The 23088-nt window shown below is 45.8% G+C and overlaps 1 protein-coding gene across 1 annotated transcript in view; it reads right to left on the reverse strand.

The window, feature by feature from the left end:
• The window catches only part of LOC309562405 (RNA-binding region-containing protein 3-like), a 205646-nt gene that overhangs the window by 142731 nt on the left and 39827 nt on the right, over nucleotides 1-23088 (reverse strand). The window contains exons 7-9 of the mRNA XM_082266608.1: nucleotides 12998-13155; nucleotides 11210-11329; nucleotides 10797-10906 (exon numbers count right to left, since the gene is read on the reverse strand). Coding sequence (XP_082122734.1) covers nucleotides 10797-10906; nucleotides 11210-11329; nucleotides 12998-13155 — 388 coding nt within the window. The remainder of the gene's footprint in view (nucleotides 1-10796; nucleotides 10907-11209; nucleotides 11330-12997; nucleotides 13156-23088) is intronic.

Genomic DNA, 23088 nt, shown 5'->3' on the forward strand with positions numbered 1-23088 from the left:
TATGGACGGTGAATGAGAAAAGATGAAAGGCGGAACTGACGTCACGTGTTTGGAACGCACAATGCAGCGACCCGGGTGGTAGCTGGCGGCATGCGTTTCACTGATATCAGTGGACACAAGCAGGGTAGGAGGCTTGGTAGGCCTCCGGTCGGCTCCCTCCCTGCATGTCATGTATAACGGATAATATGGAAGTGCAGTATCAACACTTTTATTGTCACTCCCATCATCAGCAGCAATATTAACATGATGTACTTATGGCCAATAGCAACACCTCCTTGGATCTGTTTGGGGTATGTTGGTGTTTTAAATTTGAAATGGTTTTTATTATTATTATTATTGTTTTAATTTGAAATGGACCTTATTATTATTTTTACTTTGATTTGCATCTTTGCATACGTTTTTAGTGTGTGTTACATGGATGGCACACTTGATCATGGTATGTTATGAATCCACAGCTCTGGGGGCTGATGGCAGTGGTATATGTGGCAAAAGGTTAAAAATATTGTAACCACACCCTAGAGGAAGGAGTTCCCAAGGCCCCACAGATGAGGCTTGGGCGATACTCTGCTATTTAAACTTGTGAGTTCGACACGGCACAGTGGCTCTGAGGAAGAGAGGAAGAGGCGAAGCCTCGAAACGTGTCAGCTATCATTCGCTAAGGACAGTGGACATTAGCATGGATTGCTCCTGATATTCACACACTTGGTTTTGATATGACTGATTTACACCTTTGTTTGTGAGTAGTCATTTTTATGTTTTATTAATAAAGCCTACATTGAGGATAATGCGCTAGATCGGTGCGCTCCCTTCTTTGTTCGCACTTCACTCCAACATCAGTGCCTGACCTCACAAATGCGCTTCTGGAAGAATGGTCAAACATTGCCATAGGCACATTCCTAAACCTTGATATTGAACCCTATGGACAAAGACTGGGATGCCATTAAAGTTGATGTGCATGAAAAGGCAGGTGTCCCAATACTTTTGGTAATATAGTGTATAAACTTTCCAGTTTATAAAAAGTTGGTATCACGTTGCCGCACATTTTTTTCCCTGACTATCCATCCACAGGCTGCAGTCTTCAGTAGAAGTGCCGCTGGGCTTTCTACACATGCTACTTGTCTGTTGAGCACCAGCCTCTAGTGCACTCCAAAATGTGAGTTTGCTGTATGAAGTTTCTTAATAAGTACAGTTGTTTTTATGGTAAGTACTATGATGGTCCATGTATTTTTTCCTAAGCTTCCAATTGTGGTATCTGCTTACCATCACTGGGAGAAAACAGACCAGGCGGAGACAAGGGGAGGATCAAATGCTATCCAGATATTGCCCTTAAAGGGACAAGCACTTTAGACTTATTAACCATGGGTCAACATAGGAGCTGAGCATCCAATGGTGGTGGGTACACATAGGGGCAGATTTACTAAACCCGGTGCACAGAGAATCTGGTGCAGCTGTGCACAATAACCAATCAGCTGCTAGGTTTTATTGTCAAATCCTTATGGCCCGTACATACGATAAGAAAATCAGAAGTAAAAATTTGTCCGAACGATCTGCCGGTTTTCGGATCGTTAGTATGGTGCTTTTGACAGCCGATTACGAATTTTCGTACGACAAAAGCTGAATGTGCAGGCTATAAAATTATCGTACGTTAACACAACATCCAATTTTTGTTTACATAGTACAGTTTTCGTCCAAAAACAATCGTAAGAGCAAGACTACGAATGCTCGGAAATGAAAAGAATGCATACAAAACAATTCAACACATTGCATAATTTCTGAAGTTGAATTACGTACGAGAATTTTCATATAAAAGTAACCTCTTCACTTTGCATATGAAACTAGCATGCAACACAAAGGACGTAAAATTGGTCCAATAATCTGATTGTGTGTACGAACGAGCCTTAAGGCTGGACAGAAAATGTACAATTTTCCTTTAGATTTAGCAGTTGTAAACCGCAACATGTTTTTATTTTCTTTCGTACCTGCAAGGCAAAGGAATAATGTGCTAGTATGCCTCGCATATCAGCACATTCTATAAAAATATCCTAAAAATGGAGCCTTCCAGCGATGCAATGTCATCGCTGGAGACAACTTCCATCTTCACCCGTTTTGCTTCCGGGTTCGCAGACTCTGGCTCTGTGACTGGCTGGAGACGCGATGACATCAATCCTGTTCTGTGTGCACCAGGTTTAGTAAATCTCCCACATAGTGTAAAGATCACTTAAAAACAAGCACATTTTTAGAAGCTAGTGGATGTTAATTGAATACTACACTAACGTAGACTTTTTTTTTGTCATTTGTATATCTTTAAGGGGCCTTTCCCACAGTCCGCATCCGCCGACGGAGTCCGTTCTGCTCAGCAGCGATCGATCCGCCGATCCCCACTGAGCAGGTGGATGACAGCTCCATCTTCACTCTGTGTGCGGAGATGGAGTTGTCAGATCTCCGCTCTCCTTTATGGGGAGATCGAATGAGAATGGACCGCCTGTCTGTTCTCATGCGATCCGAGCCGCCAGACAGATGGAAAATTGGGTTTCCATCTGTCCGGATTTCACGGATAGGATCGGAAGCGGATAGCAGCGGGTTGTCAGCTGACATCCGCTGCCCCATATGGATGCATGGAACATCCGATCAGGTCCACCTGAAAAACTGACAGGCGGATCTGATTGGATCGTTCGTGTAAAAGGTCCCTAAGTTTGTTTGTTTCTTGGATTACTGATTTTTTTCTTGGAATGGTGGGATCATATTAAACAAAGAAAAAGCTGCGCTTGGATCCACTAACAAAACTATTAATAAAAAAAAAAAAAAATCACTTTCAATACTACCAGCAGCTGCACATATGTAGGATAAAAACATGAAACGGATTTAGAAAGTCAGGTGCAGAGCAGGGTAAGTAATCTATGTGTAGTTTGGTTTCCCACTGACAAAATAGCCGCGCGTCCTCGGTGCGATGCCGTCACACCCTCCAGTCCCGCCCGACGAGGTGTTTCGTCAGCAAATGACTCATCAGAGGCGTGTTCGGTGGACAACATCGCGATCTTTATATAGCATCAGGAGCAAGCGGCATAATTAACTGGGGAAAGTGACATCCGGCGGATGCATCAGCATCCAGACCGGAAGAAAACAGCCACATAACCCCAAAATCTAGCTCAGTAAAGAAGCTAAATATTACAGCAGGAAAAGTGTATTCTTCCAAAAAAGTCCAGTGTTAATCAGTAACGACCAGGATAAAAGCAATTTAATGCATTTGAAAAGAGGGATATTATAAGGCAAGCAGGAAGAAAACCGATACTGCACTTACATAATTAATATAACGCATAGCAAAACAAAAAACAATACTCAAATATTCAAAAAAATAGATATACAAAAAAAAAAAAAAAAAAAACCTCAATTAATAAACATAAAACCCAGATAAAAAAAATGAGGATACAAAAAAAAAAAAAAAAAAATAATAAAAAAAATTATATATATATATATATATATACACATACACACATATATACACATATATATACACATACATACATACATACATGATCAGAAAAATCAACATTAGCTATAAAGGCGTTGACATCCGACTCCACATTCATACCATGTGGAGTGTATGTCTTTGCCCTATAGATCCACCATGCCTCCAGTTTTGAGATTTCCCTGACCATATTGCTCCCACGCTCGAAACTCGATCTTGTATCCCAACCGTATGACCTTGTGAACCCATTTGTCTTGAAGCTTGAAGGGGATGTCAGCCAAAAGAGACGCTGCGGTCGTATGCGACTCGGCGGGACGTTTAACCCACGGGCCAGTCCCCGTCCAGCGGGACTATGTCGCGGCCGATCCAGCGTGGAGCTAGGGCCTGCACGCGCTCGTAGGCCGGCTGGGGTGACCACTGGATCTCAGCATCCAGCCCGTCTCCCAGATCCGGCATAATTGCTTGTAGATCTCACAGGAACAATTCCGAGAAAAAAAGCTAGCTAAAAAAAGATTAATCTAAAAAAACTTGCCAGGACCAGAGATCCCAGCAAGGAACTTCGGTCCTTACTCCTGACTAGGCCGAAAAAAAAAAACTGACATCCTATAGCAGGGAGAGAGAGGGTATACCCCCTGGGACTGCCCATAGGTGTAGCCAGAACTTTTTTTCTGCCTAGTGTCCTACTCCTGTAGGGGGCAGTAATACCCTACGGATATCAAGAGATGGAATCTGTGTCTGTCAATGAGCGACAGAGAAAAAAAACACATACACATACATATATACACACACACACACACACACACACACACACACACACACGATCAGAAAAATTAACTATTCGCTATAAAGGCGTTGACATCCGACTTCACATTCATGCCATGTAGAGTGTATGTCTTTGCCCTATAGATCCACCGTGCCTCCAGTTTTGAGATTTCCCTGACCATATTGCTCTCACGCTCGAACCTCGATCTTGTATCCCAACCGTATGACCTTGTGAACCCATTTGTCCTGAAGCCTGGAGAGCCACGGGTCCGGGAACCGGCGAAGACGCCCCCCCCCCACCCCTGATATGGGTGGGGGCGCACCTTCAGGTCGAAGCGGACTTATCCTCAGGCCTGGAAGGACCGGAATTTTGCTTACCAGACCAGGGTCTCTTGAAACCCCCCGGGGGCCTTGGAGGGCTTCGTCTTGTCACCCGCCCCGGAGGAACGAAAAAACTTCTTGTGAGCTGAAAAGGAAGGTCCCCGTCTGCGACGAGGTTCCTTACCCTTGGCAGCCTGTAGGAGAAAAGTGCTCTTGCCCCCAGTGAGACCCTTGATAATCTCATCCAAGGTAGCACCAAACAAAAGAGAAAAAGGAAAAAAAGGGACATCAGTCAAGGCTTTTTTGGAAGCCTGATCCGCCGACCAGCACTTCCACCATAGCATGCGCCGGAGGACCACCGCCGAGAACGACACACGCCCCAGCAATGGAGCAGCATCCAGCGCGGCGTCACAAACAAACTGTAGCCCCTGCACCATCTGGTCCAGCAACTCCGCCACGGCAGGGGGGAGACTTCTCCCTTTCAGGTCACGGCAAACCAGAGCAATAGTAAACACTAAAGGCCGACCCCGCCAGGGAGAATATAGAGCGGGACACATATTCCGCGCTACGATCAACCGGATCCCTAAAGGACAGGGAATCCTCTAACGGGATAACAGTAGCCTTATTTAGCCTGGAGACCGGCGGATCCACCGAAGGCGGCACCGTCCATTTCTTAAGGGGGAACTCTTCAAACGTGTAGCGCCTAGCAATCCGTTTGGGCATCCTAGGGGGTCGTTTCGGACGGACCCAGTCCTTCTTAATGATATCGTCAAAGCATTTGAGAAAAGTTAACACCTTCGCCACCCTGGAGGGCTTGCGAGTGCCAAAGGCAACTTCCGTATCAGTCGCATCCGCAGGTGCAACCTCCAGCTTTAGGGTCTCCCGGACAGACACAATCAGTGCGTCCACCAGCGCCTTGTCTTGCGCTATAGCGGAGGCAGAAAGGTCATCCTCACTATCAGAGGAGACGGGGCGCGAGACAGCAGCCCCAGAGGAGGGACCCGCATCAGCAGCGACTGGCTCAGGATCAGAATCTGAGGCATCAGACGAGACAGGGGTAGGCGGCAGTCGCTTTTTAGCCCCCCGTCCCTGACAGGCCATCTCCACCCGGGACACAAATGACTCCAGGACCGCCGAAAGTGCATCAATGGTGAGCTGGGGACCGGAGGGCCCTGCGGCCACCTCGAGGGGATCATGTGGGGACACATGTGCAGCAGGGTCCATGGTAGACCAGGGGAACCCGTCAGCAAATTATGACAAAAATTTAAAAAAAACATTTTTTTAAATGTTACCCAGCGCTACAGCGCCCCCCAGTGGCAAGGCAGCGTGCCTAGAGACCCCCGCAGAGAGAGAGAGACCCCCAAAAGGTTCACCACACGATGCACCAGAGTTCAGCGCTGTCCACATGAAAAGGAAGTCCTGTGGAGCGATCTTCCCGGGTCTAGGGAGGGGCTCCACCCCCTCACACGCCTCCAGTAACTCCCACTGCAGCCCAGCTCTGCAGAACGAGCTGGGTGTACCAAGATGGCCGCTGCCATGAACTACACGAGGGGCTACAAGAAAAAGGGGGCCCCACGCGCTGCGGCGGGAAGGGGGATCCCCAGGGGCCCCCACCAACACCAACAGGCGATCGATCGGCAGGTAGGCCCTGGGGAGCCAGGGAGGCAGCCCCCCCGCACAACAGCCGTCCGCACCGTCGAGACCCCCCACCCCCGCCCCCTTAGTGGCCTGCACGCACTGCCAGCCACCCCACACACACCCCCCCCCTGAGGGGTGGGGGGTTTGAGGGACACCACTGGAGGGGGGTGCACAGAGGAACAGAGGGGAACCCAGAGCAATGGGGGTCCGACCGTCCCAGGGAGGGGCCCGCGTCCACCCCAGAGTCAGCCATGAGGGAAAGGGGGGGAAACAAGTACTCACCATACCGGAACAGAACGGGCGCCACTCCAGACAAAACCCCTCGCCGCCCAGTGGGGGGGGGGGGGGGGTGTCAGCCAAAAGAGACGCTGCGGTCGTATGCGACTCAGCGGGACATTTAACCCGCGGGCCAGTCCCCGTCCAGCGGGACTATGTCACGGCCGACCCAGCGCGGCGCTAGGGCCTGCACGCGCTCGTAGGCCGGCTGGGGTGACCACTGGATCTCAGCATCCAGCCCGTCTCCCAGATCCGGCATAACTGCTTGTAGATCTCACAGGAAAAATTCTGAGAAAAAAAGCTAGCTAAAAAAAGATTAATCTAAAAAAACTTGCCAGGACCAGAGATCCCAGCAAGGAACTTAGGTCCTTACTCCTGACTAGGCAGAAAAAAAAAAAAAAAAAATGACATCCTATAGCAGGGAGAGAGAGGGTATACCCCCTGGGACTGCCCATAGGTGTAGCCAGAACTTTTTTTCTGCCTAGTGTCCTACTCCTGTAGGGGGCAGTAATACCCTACGGATATCAAGAGATGGAATCTGTGTCTGTCAATGAGCGACAGAGAAATATATATATATATACACACACACACACAGTGGGTACGGAAAGTATTCAGACCCCCTTAAATTTTTCACTCTGTTATATTGCAGCCATTTGCTAAAATCATTTAGGTTCATTCTTCTTCCTCATGAATGTACACATAGCACCCCATACTGACAGAAAAACACAGAATTGTTGACATTGTTGCAGATTTATTAAAAAAGAAAAACTGAAATATCACATGGTCCTAAGTATTCAGACCCTTTGCTGTGACACTCATATATTTAACTCAGGTGCTTTCCATTTCTTCTGATCATCCTTGAGATGGTTCTACACCTTCATTTGAGTCCAGGTGTGTTTGATTATACTGATTGGACTTGATTAGGAAAGCAACACACCTGTCTATATAAGACCTTCCAGATAACAATGCATGTCAGAGCAAATGAGAATCATGAGGTCAAAGGAACTGCCTGAAGAGCTCAGAAACAGAATTGTGGCAAGGCACAGATCTGGCCAAGGTTACAAAAAGATTTCTGCTGCACTTAAGGTTCCTAAGAGCACAGTGGCCTCCATAATCCTCAAATGGAAGATGTTGGGACGACCAGAACCCTTCCTAGAGCTGGCCGTCCGGCCAAACTGAACTATCGTGGGGAGAAGAGCCTTGGTGAGAGAGGTAAAGAAGAACCCAAAGATCACTGTGGCTGAGCTCCAGAGATGCAGTCAGGAGATGGGAGAAAGTTGTAGAAAGTCAACCATCACTGCAGCCCTCCACCAGTCGGGGCTTTATGGCAGAGTGGCCCGACGGAAGCCTCTCCTCAGTGTAAGACACATGAAAGCCCGCATGGAGTTTGCTAAAAAACACCTGAAGGACTCCAAAATGGTGAGAAATAAGATTCTCTGGTTTGATGAGACCAAAATAGAACTTTTTGGCCTTAATTCTAAGCGGTATGTGTGGAGAAAACCAGGCACTGCTCATCACCTGTCCAATACAGTCCCAACAGTGGAGCATGGTGGTGGCAGCATCATGCTGTGGGGGTGTTTTTCAGCTGCAGGGACAGGACGACTGGTTGCAATCGAGGGAAAGATGAATGCGGCCAAGTACAGGGATATCCTGGACAAAAACCTTCTCCAGAGTGCTCTGGACCTCAGACTGGGCCGAAGGTTTACCTTCCAACAAGACAATGACCCTAAGCACACAGCTAAAATAACGAAGGAGTGGCTTCACAACAACTCCGTGACTGTTCTTGAATGGCCCAGCCAGAGCCCTGAGAGACCTAAAAATGGCTGTCCACCAACGTTTACCATCCAACCTGACAGAACTGGAGAGGATCTGCAAGGAGGAATGGCAGAGGATCTCCAAATCCAGGTGTGAAAGACTTATTGCATCTTTCCCAAAAAGACTCCTGGCTGTATTAGATCAAAAGGGGGCTTCTACTAAATACTGAGCAAAGGGTCTGAATACTTAGGACCATGTGATATTTCAGTTTTTCTTTAATAAATTTGCAACAATGTCAACAATTCTGTGTTTTTCTGTCAGTATGGGGTGCTATGTGTACATTCATGAGGAAGAAGAATGAACTTAAATGATTTTAGCAAATGGCTGCAATATAACAGAGTGAAAAATTTAAGGGGGGTCTGAATACTTTCCGTACCCACTGTGTGTATATATATATATATATATATATATATATATATATATATACACACATATACACATACACATACACACACACATACATACATACACACACACACATACACACGATCAGAAAAATTAACTATTAGCTATAAAGGCGTTGACATCTGACTCCACATTCATACCATGTGGAGTGTATGTCTTCGCCCTATAGATCCACCGTGCCTCCAGTTTTGAGATTTCCCTGACCATATTGCTCCCACGCCAATTTGCCACAAACTGTTCTATTCCAAAGAACATGGTCCCCTTGGGATCCCTATTGTGGCAAAGTGCGTAATGTTTTGAGAGACTGTGGCCAGGAAAACCTTTTTGGATGTTGGCAACATGTTCATTTGAGGAAGGTTTTAGGAACAACGTTATTACGAAAAAAGAAAAGGCATTCCTGATACCATTATCGTCCAGAGTGGCAGTTATTTATTTCCTCCCAAAAATTCATAAATGTCTGACTAATCCTCCCGGGCGGCCGATTATTGGTGGAATTAACTCCATTACATCAAGAGCAGGGAAGTATATTGATTTATTCCTACAGCCTTTAGTGGCAACTACTCCCTCTTATCTAAAAGACTCCACACAGGTAATTAACATCTTACGTGAAATACAGTGGGGAGATGGTAATCTCCTTGCAACAGCTGATATTACCTCACTCTACACTGATTTCACACGCAGATGGACGTGAGGCAGTGGAGTATTTTCGATTGGGAGGAGCCTCCCTACCCCCAAAACAGCATCAATTCATACTGTCTTTGCTTGAGTACTGCATGTCACATAACTATTTTTTGTTTGACGGGAAGTACTACTTGCAAAGTAAGGGTGTAGCTATGGGGCTAAGTTCGCCCCAAGTATGGCAAACGTATTTATGCCCAAATGGGAGGAGGATGTCGTATATGGTAACCCCAGACCACAGCTACTTTTTTTGGAGGAGGTACATAGACTCCTTCTGTGGGAGGGGAGTATGGAATCCCTGCAGGAGTTATTTTTAGAGTTTAATGACAATAGGGGCATCCATTTACAATAGGAGGCTAGCGAGAAGGAGGTACATTATCTGGATTTGAAAATCAAAGTTGATGGAAATTCTATGCTGACTTCTACATTCTTTAAGGAGACGGATAGAAATGGGTACATTGAGGTCTCTAGCTGCCACCATCCGTCTTGGCTCAAGCCGGTTCCTAAAAGTCAGTTCTCCGGTTACGGAAAAACTGTACAAATTATGATGACTTTTTGAGTGAATCGGAAGTTTTGAAATCACGCTTTTGTGAAAAAGGTTTTAACCCTCAAGCGTTAGATCATGCATTGATGGATGCTGGCAGTAGAGATTGTAATGAATTACTGGCCTCTAGGAATCGAGTCATTTGCTGACTAAACGCTATGTTGGGCGGGACTGGAGGGTGTGACGTCATCTCGCCGAGGACGCATCGGCCATTTTGTCGGTGGGAAACCGAACTACACACAGATTACTGACCCTCCCTGTTCTGCATTTGTTATGCGAGTAACAGCTTAATAACATTTCTTGACCTTTAATCCTTACATACTACTCTGAGTGTTCTTATATTCTTGGGGTCTCCTGACACCTCTTCCCTGGGGACCGGACTCGGAGTCTGGGGATTTTGTGTGATCTTCCCCTGAGAGCCTGTTTGAACCTGAACCATCCCTGGGTGTGGATCTGAATACGGGATTAGCCTGGGATTTGGATGCTTTGCATTAACATCAGGATGGTAAGAGGCAGTGTGGTTGGAGGTGATCTGGTGGTGGGAGCACCTAATTGCCCTAACAGCTGACCCTGGTGGATAGATGGATTTACCGTTTCATAGGACTGAAATCTACTCACTTTGTTTCTAGCGCAGCACCTTCCTAATGGTGGGATAATATATGGAGTTTGTTATACAGTTGGACTTGTAAATTCACACAAATATAGAATTGTCTGTGTTTTTTTTTTTTTATAGGGGTGGGGCGCATGATCACTTTTATTTTTAAAATATTTTACCTCACAGGAGTGAGTGGTGCACTCCTAAATTTCAGCAGCAGCACTTTACTTGATTTGTCACACTGAATACATTGGTGTGCGCAAGGGAATGGGTTTGTTTATTTATATCAAGCTTACCATCAGCAGCAGCAGGTACATCTGCAGGAATGTGGAATTCCATTTTTTTAGGACCTACAATACACGGCTGTTCAAACACCTCAGACGGTAACAGCGGTGCATGTGCATGTCTGAAAAAGACAAGAAATTAGATTAATTGACACAAAAACTTTAACACATTACATAGCTATCTTGTCTAGAATTTCCTTTCTGTGTGGCGACTTCAGCCACGTAATGGGCAATGGCAAAAGTTCAATCAAGCCTAACAGATAAATTCATACTGACTGAAAAATGACATCAATAAAGTGTATTGTTGCTCTGGCTAATTCCCTAACACACAGTTTTGACAGTGTACACGTCTGGTAATTTTATACGTTTATAAATTCCTTCTATCGTCACACTCCTAGTATACAGTACATGCTTCTGGGACTCACTGGGGTGCCGCAGGCATGCCTATAAGGTCCTTAATCTTCATCTTTTTTCGAGGACGAGATTGTTTCTTCTGACTTGGTCTCTTGGGCAGCATGTCTGCCAATTCTTTTAGACGAGCAACCCTGAGTATTTCAAAAGAACAAATCAGGCATTATAAACAGGCTGCAAATTTGAAAACTTACCATGCAATTCTAGCCACTCAACCTAGGTTTTTATTTTTTTTTTTCTCATTAATACTACATGAAATCAGATTTCCCATCTAAAAAACATTCCCATTAATGAGCAGTGATTACCAACTTTGATTTTTGGCAATCTAAAAAGGCACCTACATATACTCTCACACACTTTGCAAAAGGCTTGATTCGTAATACTTTAACACAAGGATACAAATGTTTATTTAGACATGGAACTGTCAATTTTAAATCAATGGATTTAGTTAAAAACAACTGTCACTTCCCCCCCCCCCCCCCCAAAAGCTAACGTTCCTGACCCTGATGGTTAAGAGCATATACAAACCCCATGGCTACATCACAGCATCACATTTTTAAGCATTTTTGGAGCAGAACTGCATGTTTTTGCAGCTTTTGTTGGATGTTTATTCAAGCGTTTTTCAACTAAAATGTGTCGGGAACTGCTGTTTGAGTAGAAAAAGCGTGACAAAAACACTTAAAAAAAATGTTAGAAAAAAAGCTTTTTTTTTAGGAGTTTTCATTGACGTCTATGGGGATAAAAATGCTCAATTCTGCTTGAAAAGTAGCTCGTACTTTTTTACGGGACAGGCATTTTGGTACAAGCAACAGGACGCTTAGATGCGAACAAGGGTTATGGAAAACAATAGGTTTTTGCTTGTTGAGCTTCGAGCTACAAAACGCTCAAGTGTGAAGATGGCCTAGTGCGATTCCACTTTTGCAGCCAAACTGAGGTAACACCTACTTTACAACTACAGTTTTTAGATGTTCTCATTCACATGGAAAAAAAATGAATAAGCATGTATATGTGACTGCAAACGTGTAAATACGCTTATGCAAGGAATTTATTTGCTTTCTTTTTGGCAGCGAACATACAATTTAAAATTGTGTAGATCTGTGAGTAGGAATGGTTAGAAAGTTTAACAAAAGACACTGGGCAGGGCTGACTAAGGTTCCTGCATTGGTCTTGATGATGTCAGAGGACCTACAGGGGAAAACAGTCTGCAGGGACCAGTCTGCAGGAGCAGAAACTTTACCTGTTCCTCCCAGACACAAACAGTTAACCCTTGCAGTGCAGATGCAGCAACATTGCAGGGGAGAACTTTTAAGTTTCCCAGAGTGCAGCTTTAAAAAGGAACTCACCAGCCCCAAATGCAGTTAAAGATGAGTAACTACCAACAGCTGTGTATGCTAATATACAGCCAGATTCATTTTACTGAGACTTCAAAAAAGGAAAAAAAAAAAACAACATTTGTATGAAAAATTACATGACCTGGACTTGGCCTGATTACAAATTAAGATACCTGCCCAGCCCAAATTCACCAACAGCTACTCTGGATTAGCAAATTTGACAGGTAGGGAGAGTTTCACGTTTCAATAGAAAAATACAATTGTCAATAAGTTCTGAATATTGCAACTGCAAGAATTTGACAATATTTAGAAAAAGGACATTCCTAACTGACCACTAATGAGGGTCAGAATATTGACAGGGTGTACTGGAAAACTACAATGTTGCTACCATGTCCTACTTAGTATCAAAATGTTATATTCTTTATCGGCTTATAGCTTATGAAATGTTCTTTCATTACACCCAAGACCTACCTATCCTTTTCTTCATCATCTCCACTTTCATACTCTGACTCTTCTCGGCTTGACACATCCATATCATAGTCATCATCCAGCTCTGGTAGTGGAGGGTTCTCTGGAAGGTCAGGTGGGACTGGTGGGTATAGTGACGGTGCAGCAAAATGATCTGCATACTGATACAACAGACGTGAAAAAACTACCTTATGACAGTTCAAATGCCTATTACACTTACAAGTACTGAGAAACTTTATCTCACACATCACCTGCTGACTCAAACACAAACAAAATAAAAAAATTCAGCAGCTCCCTCTAGAAAAAAAAAAAAAAAAAAACACAAACATCTGCAAGTACTTACACAACTCCATGCACTACCAATGTCCTCTGATTAGGAATAACCACTGGTTCTTACAGCAGACCTCCACTTCACTACTATTTAATGTTGTTGAGGTCAGAGCAAGAAAGCAGTAAGAGCTGCAGAGGACACAGGAGATGCACTCTTCCAAGGAGCTGGCTTACCAGAATATTTTTTTTTTTTTTTTTTTTGGGGGGTGGGGTTGTAGCTCTTGGAGGAGTTAGTAGATTTGACAGGGTCACATTCGGCTCTGACCGGTCTACATGTAAAAAACCCGGAAATGATGTCATGACATCAGTTCCGGGTACTCTGCGCCAAATTAAAAAAAAAAAAAAAAGACAGCATTCAAAACAGCCAAACTTGGAGTTTTGAATGCTTTTAAGTGCAGAGGAGGGGTTTTGAGTCTTTTAGACCCCCAGATCCCTCCCCAAGAGTACCTGTGAAAAAAAAAAAAAAAAAAAACTTTTTATAAAGCCCGAAAATAATCGGCCAATACCGATAGCCGATGACCAAAATATCGGTATGGGCATTAAAAAAAAAACGATATTGGTCGATCACTGATCCACACACATACATATACACTGCTCAAAAATAACAAACACTTTTTAATCAGAGTCAAAGTCAAGTCAATCCTCAAGCCAATTAAACTCCTGGGATATTGATCTGGTCAGTTAGGTAGCCGAGAGGGTTGTTCATCAGTTTCAGATGCTTTGGTGTTAATGAAATTAACTGGTGCAACTAGATGGGCAACAATGAGACAACCTCCAAAACAGAAATGGTTTTACAAGTGGTGGCCACTGACAGTTTTTTCCCCTACTCATCTTTTCTGACTATAGAATAATAAAATGCCGACACTGGTTCACCTTCAGCCAATAATCACTGCCACATTCCTAATTGAATATAGGAGAAAATGTAAAAGGGTGTTCATCTGGCGCATGCGCGTCTGTTCCGAGATGGCCGCTTGATCTCGGGACTCCACGCCACCTCAGCCATATCAGCCCTGGTAGGCTCCCTTCACAGCTCGGCTCGCCGCCCCCGCACTGTCAGCGGTTACCGGAACCCCGCTGCGCCGGCCCGGATGACTGGAATTCCGACACGGAGGGACATAATGTCCCAAATAGAGCCTGGCCTGCGGACCCCTGGAAGCCTCAACATGGCGGCGCCACATCCCCGCAGCGTGGGTAATGCCGCAGAAGCGGCCGAATCCATAGCAGATCAGGATCAAGCAGACCCCCTCCACTGCACGCCTCTCCTCACCACAGTGAGTACTGGGGATCAGCCATATCCCTCCCCTGCATCCACTGAGTCCCTCCTGGAGAGAACCCTGGGAGACTTTGCACTATCCCCTATGGGAGACTGTTCCCACAGCCCTGACACCCACGGAGCTGCTGCACAGGATCTTTTCCCCTGCCCCACTGATTTTGCCTCCCTGATGGCTTCCTTCTCTAAGATGCTGGAGAGGGGACTAGCACATACTGCCACACAGATCACCACCTCTATCCACCAGGATATCCTCCACCTGGGATCCCGGATTGACTTAGTGGAACAAAAGACTGACCAGACCATAGCCAGGATGAATCAGAATTCATCCCGCATCCAGGAATTACAAGACCAGCTTGATATTGCCACAGCTAAACTTGATGATTTAGAAAATAGATCTAGACGCTATAACTTTCGCATCAGGGGGCTCCCTGAATCCATTAAGGATGTTCAATCCGCTGTTCGCACATTCTTAAAGGAGCTCATTCCAGATATCACTGACAACCGCCTGGAATTAGACAGGGCCCATAGAGCCCGCCAGTCACCACGTGCTGATGGTCTTCCTCGGGACATTGTTGTTAAGCCTCACTTCTATTCGGTCAAGGAGGAGGTCATGAGACTTACACGCAATGCGGACCAGCTCTCCACACAAGGTGCCCAGATCCAGGTTTTTGCGGATTTATCCCCCTACACCATTCAGAAGCGGAGATCTCTTAAACCGCTGCTTTTAGCTCTTACTCAAAAGAATATCACCTATCGCTGGTCATTTCCTTTCAGACTAAACTTTTCTTACCGCAACAAGTCCTATGGTTTTTCCTCCTTCCCAGATGGTGAAAGGATTCTACTCCAACTGGGCCTTATCTCCCATGATCAGCTACCACCAAGTCAACACAGAGGCCCATCTGGCTCCAAATGCCCTTCTCCTCCCAGCCCTCTAACTCCATTGTGGACCAAGCAACAGTCCAAGCGTTCTAGAGAATCCAGACCACCTTAAACGGAACTCTATGGGCGGTCCTCCGCTCTGCCTCCTTTTTCTTCCTTGGCCATCATGGCCTTTTCCCGCGGGCCTTCCAGCCTGTTTTTTGGGATCCTGATTTTATCCTTTTATCTATTTTGTTCTGCTGAGTGACACTGGATGTGGACATCACTTATTCCCAGATATTTGGGGCCATTCTTCTCATGGAGAGGACCCCTCACTCCTCCCCCACATGGTTTTCCCTCTCCCTTCCCCCCCCCCCCGGCTCCCCTCCTCTTCCTACCCCTCTCCTAGCCCTCTCCCTGTTCTCCCCCCACCCTCTCCTCCTTTCCGGTCCACCCTACTTTGGCTCCGGATGGGGGGGTCCATACTCCGATGCCAGCTGGATGTTCTCATATGCTATTGCCTGATCTTCGTTTTACTCTTTTTTTCTAGCACCGACTTGTTATGGTTTATTGAATTGCTTTTTAAGTTCCTACCGATTGTTTGATTGGGGGGGGGGGGGGGAGGTTCATTTTTTACCCTCCCTCTCACACTAGCTCCTACAGTGTGGCTGAGGTGGTTTTATTGTGCCTCACCCTGTCTGAGTGGATATTGCTTTCTACTCTTGGACAGCTTAATGTTTTCCTCGTCGGGAGCCCCGGAGGGGTGCCCCCGGAGGGGATCGGAAGCGACTTCTCAAGCTCAGATGGGCTTGTGGTACTCGTTCTTCCTTTTTCTTGTTGTCTTTGTATGTATTTTTGTTCATGTCTTTCATGTTTTATGCCTTCATTTTAATTATGACGGCTACTGTCTATGGGAATTGTTACGCACCCTCTTCTGCGTGTCATTTCTTTTCCCCCTCTCATGTGCTCTCTCTCTTCCTTTGCTTCCCAATCAGTTCTACTTGTCACCGACGACGTTCCCATTTTGCACGATGTCCGGGTAGTCCCGTCTTGCTGAAGCACAGACCTGCTGACCTCTACACTTGGAACCCAACACTCCTTGTCCTTGGTAAGTTTTCGAGCGCTTTGGGGGGCAATTCCCCTCTCTGATCCAGTATGACTGCCACGCTTACACCTCCCCATCTATCAATAACATCTCACAACCATCAGGGTCTTAATTCACCCGTCAAACGACGGAAACTCTTTCAGCTATACCACTCCCAGCGCATAGATGTGGCGCTACTGCAGGAAACACATTTCCCCAAAAGCTATCGTCCCTCTTTCCTACACCACAAATATGATAAATTCTTTTTAGCCAATGCTGATAACAAAACGAAAGGAGTGGCTGTATGCATTGCCAGACATATAGCTTTCTCATAGACCAAAACAGTTGTTGATCCTGACGGTCGCTATATTCTTGTAACTGGTACCATAGACAATGCTACCTATACTTTTATATCCTATTATGCTCCGAATAAGGGACAGGCAACATTTTTTGCCGCTATGCTTCACAAGCTCACGCCCCTTTTTGATGGTTTTGTGGTGGTGGGAGGAGATTCCAATATCGCCCTTGATCGCTCTGTAGATCATTCCCAGCCAGGTACCTCCCGAATTAAACGCCTGCCCAAACAAAGCACCACAATAGCTCGCTCCCTATACGCCTCTGATCTCGTGGATATTTGGAGGGAACTTAATCCGAAAACGAAAGACTATACACATTTTTCAGCCCCACATCGCATCTACTCCAGAATTGACCACATTTTCATCAAGACATCCATGATTCCTCTTGCATTGAAATCTAAAATTAGGGAGACTGCGCTCTCGGACCACGCGATGGTTCAACTTATTCTCACTAGAACGCCACTTTCTGACCGAGTGTTCCGATGGCGCCTTAATGATTCCATCCTTAACGATCCCGCCCGATGTACACTCATCACTAACTCTCTATTAGAGTACTTTAGTAACAATGATACGGGAGATATCTCACCCGAATCCCTGTGGGCTGCTCATAAGCCGACGATCCGGGGGAAACTCATCCAAATATCTTCTCAGCTCAAACGTGAACGCAAGCAGCACGTAGCTGCCTTGACTAATGCTTTTCTCGCTGCCTCTAAACAACATAAAGCTAACCCCTCTGCAGACTCTCTCGCTAGCTTGGACTCGTCCCGCCTAGCTCTAAACTTAGCGCTCACGACTGAAGCTGAAAAGTATCTTCGGTGGACGGGTACCCGCTTATACTTACACAAAGACAAGATAGGCCCTAGATTAGCTGCCAAACTGACCCCCAGATTCCACGCCACATCCATACCTAAAATTCGGACCACACAAGGCAACCTATCCCAACATCCTCAGAAAGTGATGGCAACTTTCCAAGACTTCTATTCCAGACTCTACTCGGCCCCTGAGACGACTCCCACAAACCTAGACGGCTTTTTGAACAATGTTGATCTCCCTTAACCGCGGAACATTCCAACTTCATGGAGAAACCTCTCTGTGGACGAAATACAGAGTCTTTAAATCCCTGAAACTTACCTCAGCCCCTGGACCTGACGGTTTCCCCAACCTATATTATAAAAAATTTGGCACCATCCTCGCCCCATATATGGCGCTTTTTTCAATTCTCTCCGTGAAGGCCACAACTTAGGCCCCGACCTGAACTCAGCCACCATTTCGCTTATCCCAAAACCAGGCAAAGACTCGAGCGATGTTGCTAACTATCGCCCCATCTCCTTAATTAACAACGATCTCAAGATCCTTACCAAAGTATTGGCCAACAGAATGTCCTCCTTTATTGCCAACTATATCCATATGGATCAGGCGGGCTTTATACCTGGTCGCCAAGGCACGGATCAGGTACGACGGGCAATAGATATTATCTCCCTACTGAATTCTCAATGGTCTGGAAATACCAAACAGGAAGGTTATCTCCTTTCAATTGACCTTTGTAAAGCCTTCGACTCAGTCTTGTGGCCCTATATATTTGAAGTTCTGAAGAGATGGGGTTTCGGCCCCAATTTCCAGGGATTGCTCCGCTCCCTATACTCCACTCCTTCAGACCAGATAAGGATAGCAGGCCAATACTCGTCGCAGTTCCCTATTTGCAAAGGTACTAGACAAGGATGTCCGCTTTCCCCAATAATCTTTGATATCGCGATTGAGACTCTGGCTATTTCCATCCGGAATCATCCAGACATTAAAGGGGTTTCTTGTGGGTCCCTTGAACATAAATGTGCCTTATTTGCCGATGACCTTTTATTGTTTGTTACCTCTCCACTTATCTCCACTCCTAACATTCTCAAACTTCTTCAGGAATTTGGTCAGATTTCAGGCCTCCAGGTCAATATTCCCAAATCTACCGCACTGAACATTTCTGCCCCCCCCCGCCTTCTCCTAGATAACCTTCGGTCTTACTTCCCCTTCCAATGGAACCCTAATTTCATTCCTTACCTTGGCGTTAAAACTTCCAAATTCCATTGATAAACTTTACTCGGTCAATTATCCGGGCACCTTTAAAAAACTGGAGGACGATCTTAACACCTGGTCTAAACTAGAGCTCTCATGGATAGGGAGAATTAATACGGTCAAAATGACCCTGTTACCACGCATCTTATATCTCTTTAGATCACTTCCCATCCCTCTTACTAAATCGCAACTATCTAAATTACAGTCTAAAATTGTTCGCTATGTTTGGGGCAACAAAGGGCATCGTTGCCCTAAATCCATCTTGTTTCGCAGGAAAGAGGACGGCGGGTTGGGCCTTCCCTGTCTGTGGTGGTACTACCAGGCCTCACAGCTTTCACAAATATCTATGGTTTATTCTAGGGGTCCTAAGCCCGATTGGGTCCATATTGAGCGGCAGGCAGTCCCCCGCCACACAATCGACTATCTTCTATGGTGTAAACCCAAAAACAGACCTCCTATTCTTGCCCCGACGTTATCTCACTCTGTATCTCTTTGCGACGCATTATATAAGCTCCCCAAAATCACATCAGATTTGAAACCTCTAACTCATTTATTTAACAACCCCGATTTCCCTCCTGGGATGGATATAAAGGCCTTTAAATGGTGGCTCAACAAGGGTTTATTCAGAATCGGACATTTCTTCAACAGATTAGGTCCCCTCAATTTAGGGCACTGTAAGAAGATCTTGAAGATGCCCCCTTCAGAATTATTCCGACACTCACAGATTCTTCACTTTCTACACTCCATTTGGCTGACAAACCGGAATCCCCCACACTCACCCCGTATGAGAATTGGTGCTCTAATATACTGGATCAGAGAGGTGGCATTTCCATCATCTACGCTTCCCTGGCATCGACTAGGGCCAAACCCTCATATGCGATTTCCTGGGAATCTGATCTAGGCGAGTCGCTCCCATTGGACACTTGGACACAATGTTTTCGCCGCTCATTTAAAGGCGTCTTGAATATCTCCCTGATAGAAGCCAATGTAAAAGTTCTTACCAGATGGTATAGAGTCCCGGCCAGATTGGCTGCGATGTTTCCTAATACCTCCCCATTGTGCTTCCGTAATTGTGGGATGACGGGCTCTATGTATCATACCTGGTGGTCCTGTCCACATATCAGGTCCTTCTGGAATAAGATCTTCCACCTTTTGAGGAAGATTTCTGGTCTGGCTATTCCACGGGACCCCAAGATAGCTTTACTTAATTATCCTATTGCTCACGCCCCCAAACACATGTCCAGATTGCTTTTTTTTATCCTTCTTGGTGCCAAGATGACACTCGCTAGATCCTGGAAGCGAGACACTATTTCCCTCACTGCGGCAAAACGGAAAATCTCCTGGGTTATGTCTCAGGAGAAATTAGCGGGCATTTTGCTTGACAGGGAACACATTTTTGTAGCAGTTTGGGAGCCGTGGGCAATATACTCTAACATTCCCCTTTACCCGGGCCACTTGACACCTGCTGATGGGAACCTCTGACGTGACCTTCTTGTCGTTCTTTTCTTTCTCTTTTCCCCCATTGCCTCCTACTATTTTGGAGGTTCCTTTTACCCACCTTTCACCCCTTCTGTCCTATTTATCTTGTTCTACTTTCTAGACTCCCATTGATGTACCCCTATGCTTTAATAACATTTTGATACATGCTAAATAGATGCTGGCTATGCTGTCATCCTCCCCGTGGCACAGTTTGCTCCCAGATGGGGTGCCTGGATAGGATGGGCTTTGCTACTACGATCAAATTGTATTTCATTACGGATGCTTCATTTCTACTGTGTGACTGTTCGTTGATGTATGCATACCTCAAACCTTATGCTGCTTGTCATTCAGTTACATGGACTAGGTTATTGTTCTTCTCCTTATCTCATTGTTTGTTCTTATGTAAACACAATAAAAATTATTGCAAGAAAAAGGGTGTTCATCTGTACTAATCCACAGATTAGCCCCTATAAGGGGAAGCATACAGTGATAGAACCGCCAAACATGGGACTTTGGAGGCAGGGATCTATATGGCAAAATATAGATAAATGTAGACAAAGCAGTTAAAAAGGTATAGTTTTATTATCAAAATGATCAATCATTAAAATCAAGGATGCAAATTGGCATCAAAAAAATGTCAACAATGTACAAAAATAATACATAGTAAGTATCTGAACCAAGGGATACAGTAATGGGGTCACCAAGGTCCAAAATCTTTTCTGACTGTTTTTCACTAGTTTTGCATTTGGCTAGGGTCAGTGTCACTACTAGTAGCATGAGACGATACCTGGACCCTATAGAGCAGGGATCCTCAAACTACGGCCCTGCAGCTGTTGCGGAACTACACATCCCATGAGGCATTGTAAAACTCTGACATTCACATACATGACTAGGCATGATGGGAGTTGTAGTTCCTGAACATCTGGAGGGCCATAGTTTGAAGACCCCTGCTATAGAGGTTGCAAAGGCAGTCCAACCCCTCCAGAATGGCACATCAATACGTGCCATTGCCAGGTTTGCTGCATCGCCCAGCACAGTCTTAAGAGCATGGAGGAGATTCCAGGAGACAGGCAGTTACTGTAGGAGAGAGCTGGACAGGGTTGTAGAAGGTCCTAAGCCCATCACAACAGGACCGGTATCTGCTCTTTTGTGCAAGGAGGAACAGGATGAGCACTGCCAGAGACCTACAAAATGACCTCCAGCAGGCCACTAGTGTGAATGTCTACGACTAAACAATCAAAAACAGACTTCCACAGGCCCTAAGCCATCTAGTTGGCCCTGTGCTCACTGCCTGGCACCGTGTAGCTCGATTGGCATTTGCTATTGAACACCAGAATTGGCTGGTCCGCCACTGGCACACCGTGCTTTTCACAGATGAGAGCAGGATCACCCTGAGCACATGTGACAGACGTGAATGGGTCTGGAGAAGCCTTGGAGAAAGTTATGTTGCTTGCAACATCGTTCAGCATGACCGGTTTTGGTGGTTGATCAGTGATGGCCTGGGGAGGCAGACGTACAGACATCCACAAGCTAGAAAATGGCATCCTGACTGCCATTAGGTATCAGAATAAAATCCTTGAACCCATTGTCAGACCCTACGCTGGTGCAGTGGGTCCTGGGTTCCTTCTGGTGCAAGACAATGCTTGGTGAGAGTATGCAGCCAGTTCCTGGAGGATGAAGTAATTGATACCATGCTCGTCTGATCTAAATCCAATAGAACACCTCTGGGACATTATGTTTCAGTCCATCTGACGCCACCAGGTTGCACCTCAGTCTGTTTAGGAGCTCAGTGATGCCCTGGTCCAGATCTGGGACACCATCCGTAGTCTCATTAGGCGCATGCCCCAACGTTGGCAGGCAGGCAGGCAGGTGAGTTTAAATTGGCCTGGGGAAGAGGACCAAGATCCGAACTGGATCATGGATCAGAGATCCCTAAATGTGTATGAGAGGTGCCTGGGGAATGTATAAAACCCCAAAACTGGACTTTTCCCAGCTCTCTCTGGGACGCTCTGCAAAATATCCCCTCCCGCCTTGTTTCAACCCCAGGGTTGGAACACCTGTGGCCCAACAGGAGTGGACACGGGACAGGGCATCTACATTCCCCATCTCAACACCTGGCCTGTGTTTTACAGTAATCTAGTAGAGCCAAAAACCACTGGTTCACCCATCTATTAGTCGCCTTCTTTTGGGCCATCCATTTTAGAGGAGCATGGTCAGTTATCAAATCAAACTGGTGCCCTAACAGATAGTACCTTAGCGCAGGGCTCGACAATCCCCGGGCGCCAGGTCGCATTTGCGACTAGAATTAGCGACCTGGCGCCTGGGGGTGCCCTGCAGAAGGTGTCCTGTCATTTTTGCCCGGACTTCCGCGCACAGAGTGCACGAACTTCCGGGCCGTCCGAAAATTGAGGCCCCGGCTTTTCGGCCTACTTGAGATGACAGGCTCCAATGGGGAACTGGTGCCCTCTTGTGGAGGCCGGGGAGTAATGACTGTTGTAATGACTGTTTCCACTGCCTTTTTGTTCTCAATTCATTACCATCTCCCTGTCCAGTTAGTTACCTTTGACAGGGAGTGTGGTTATTATTTATTTAATTTTTTAATTATTAAAAAAAATAAAAATTCTTTTTTTTCCCAATTATAAAAAAAAAAAAA

The sequence above is a fragment of the Pelophylax lessonae genome (genome assembly GCF_965119305.1).
Source record: "Pelophylax lessonae genome assembly, chromosome: 8".
NCBI classification, from domain to species: domain Eukaryota; kingdom Metazoa; phylum Chordata; class Amphibia; order Anura; family Ranidae; genus Pelophylax; species Pelophylax lessonae.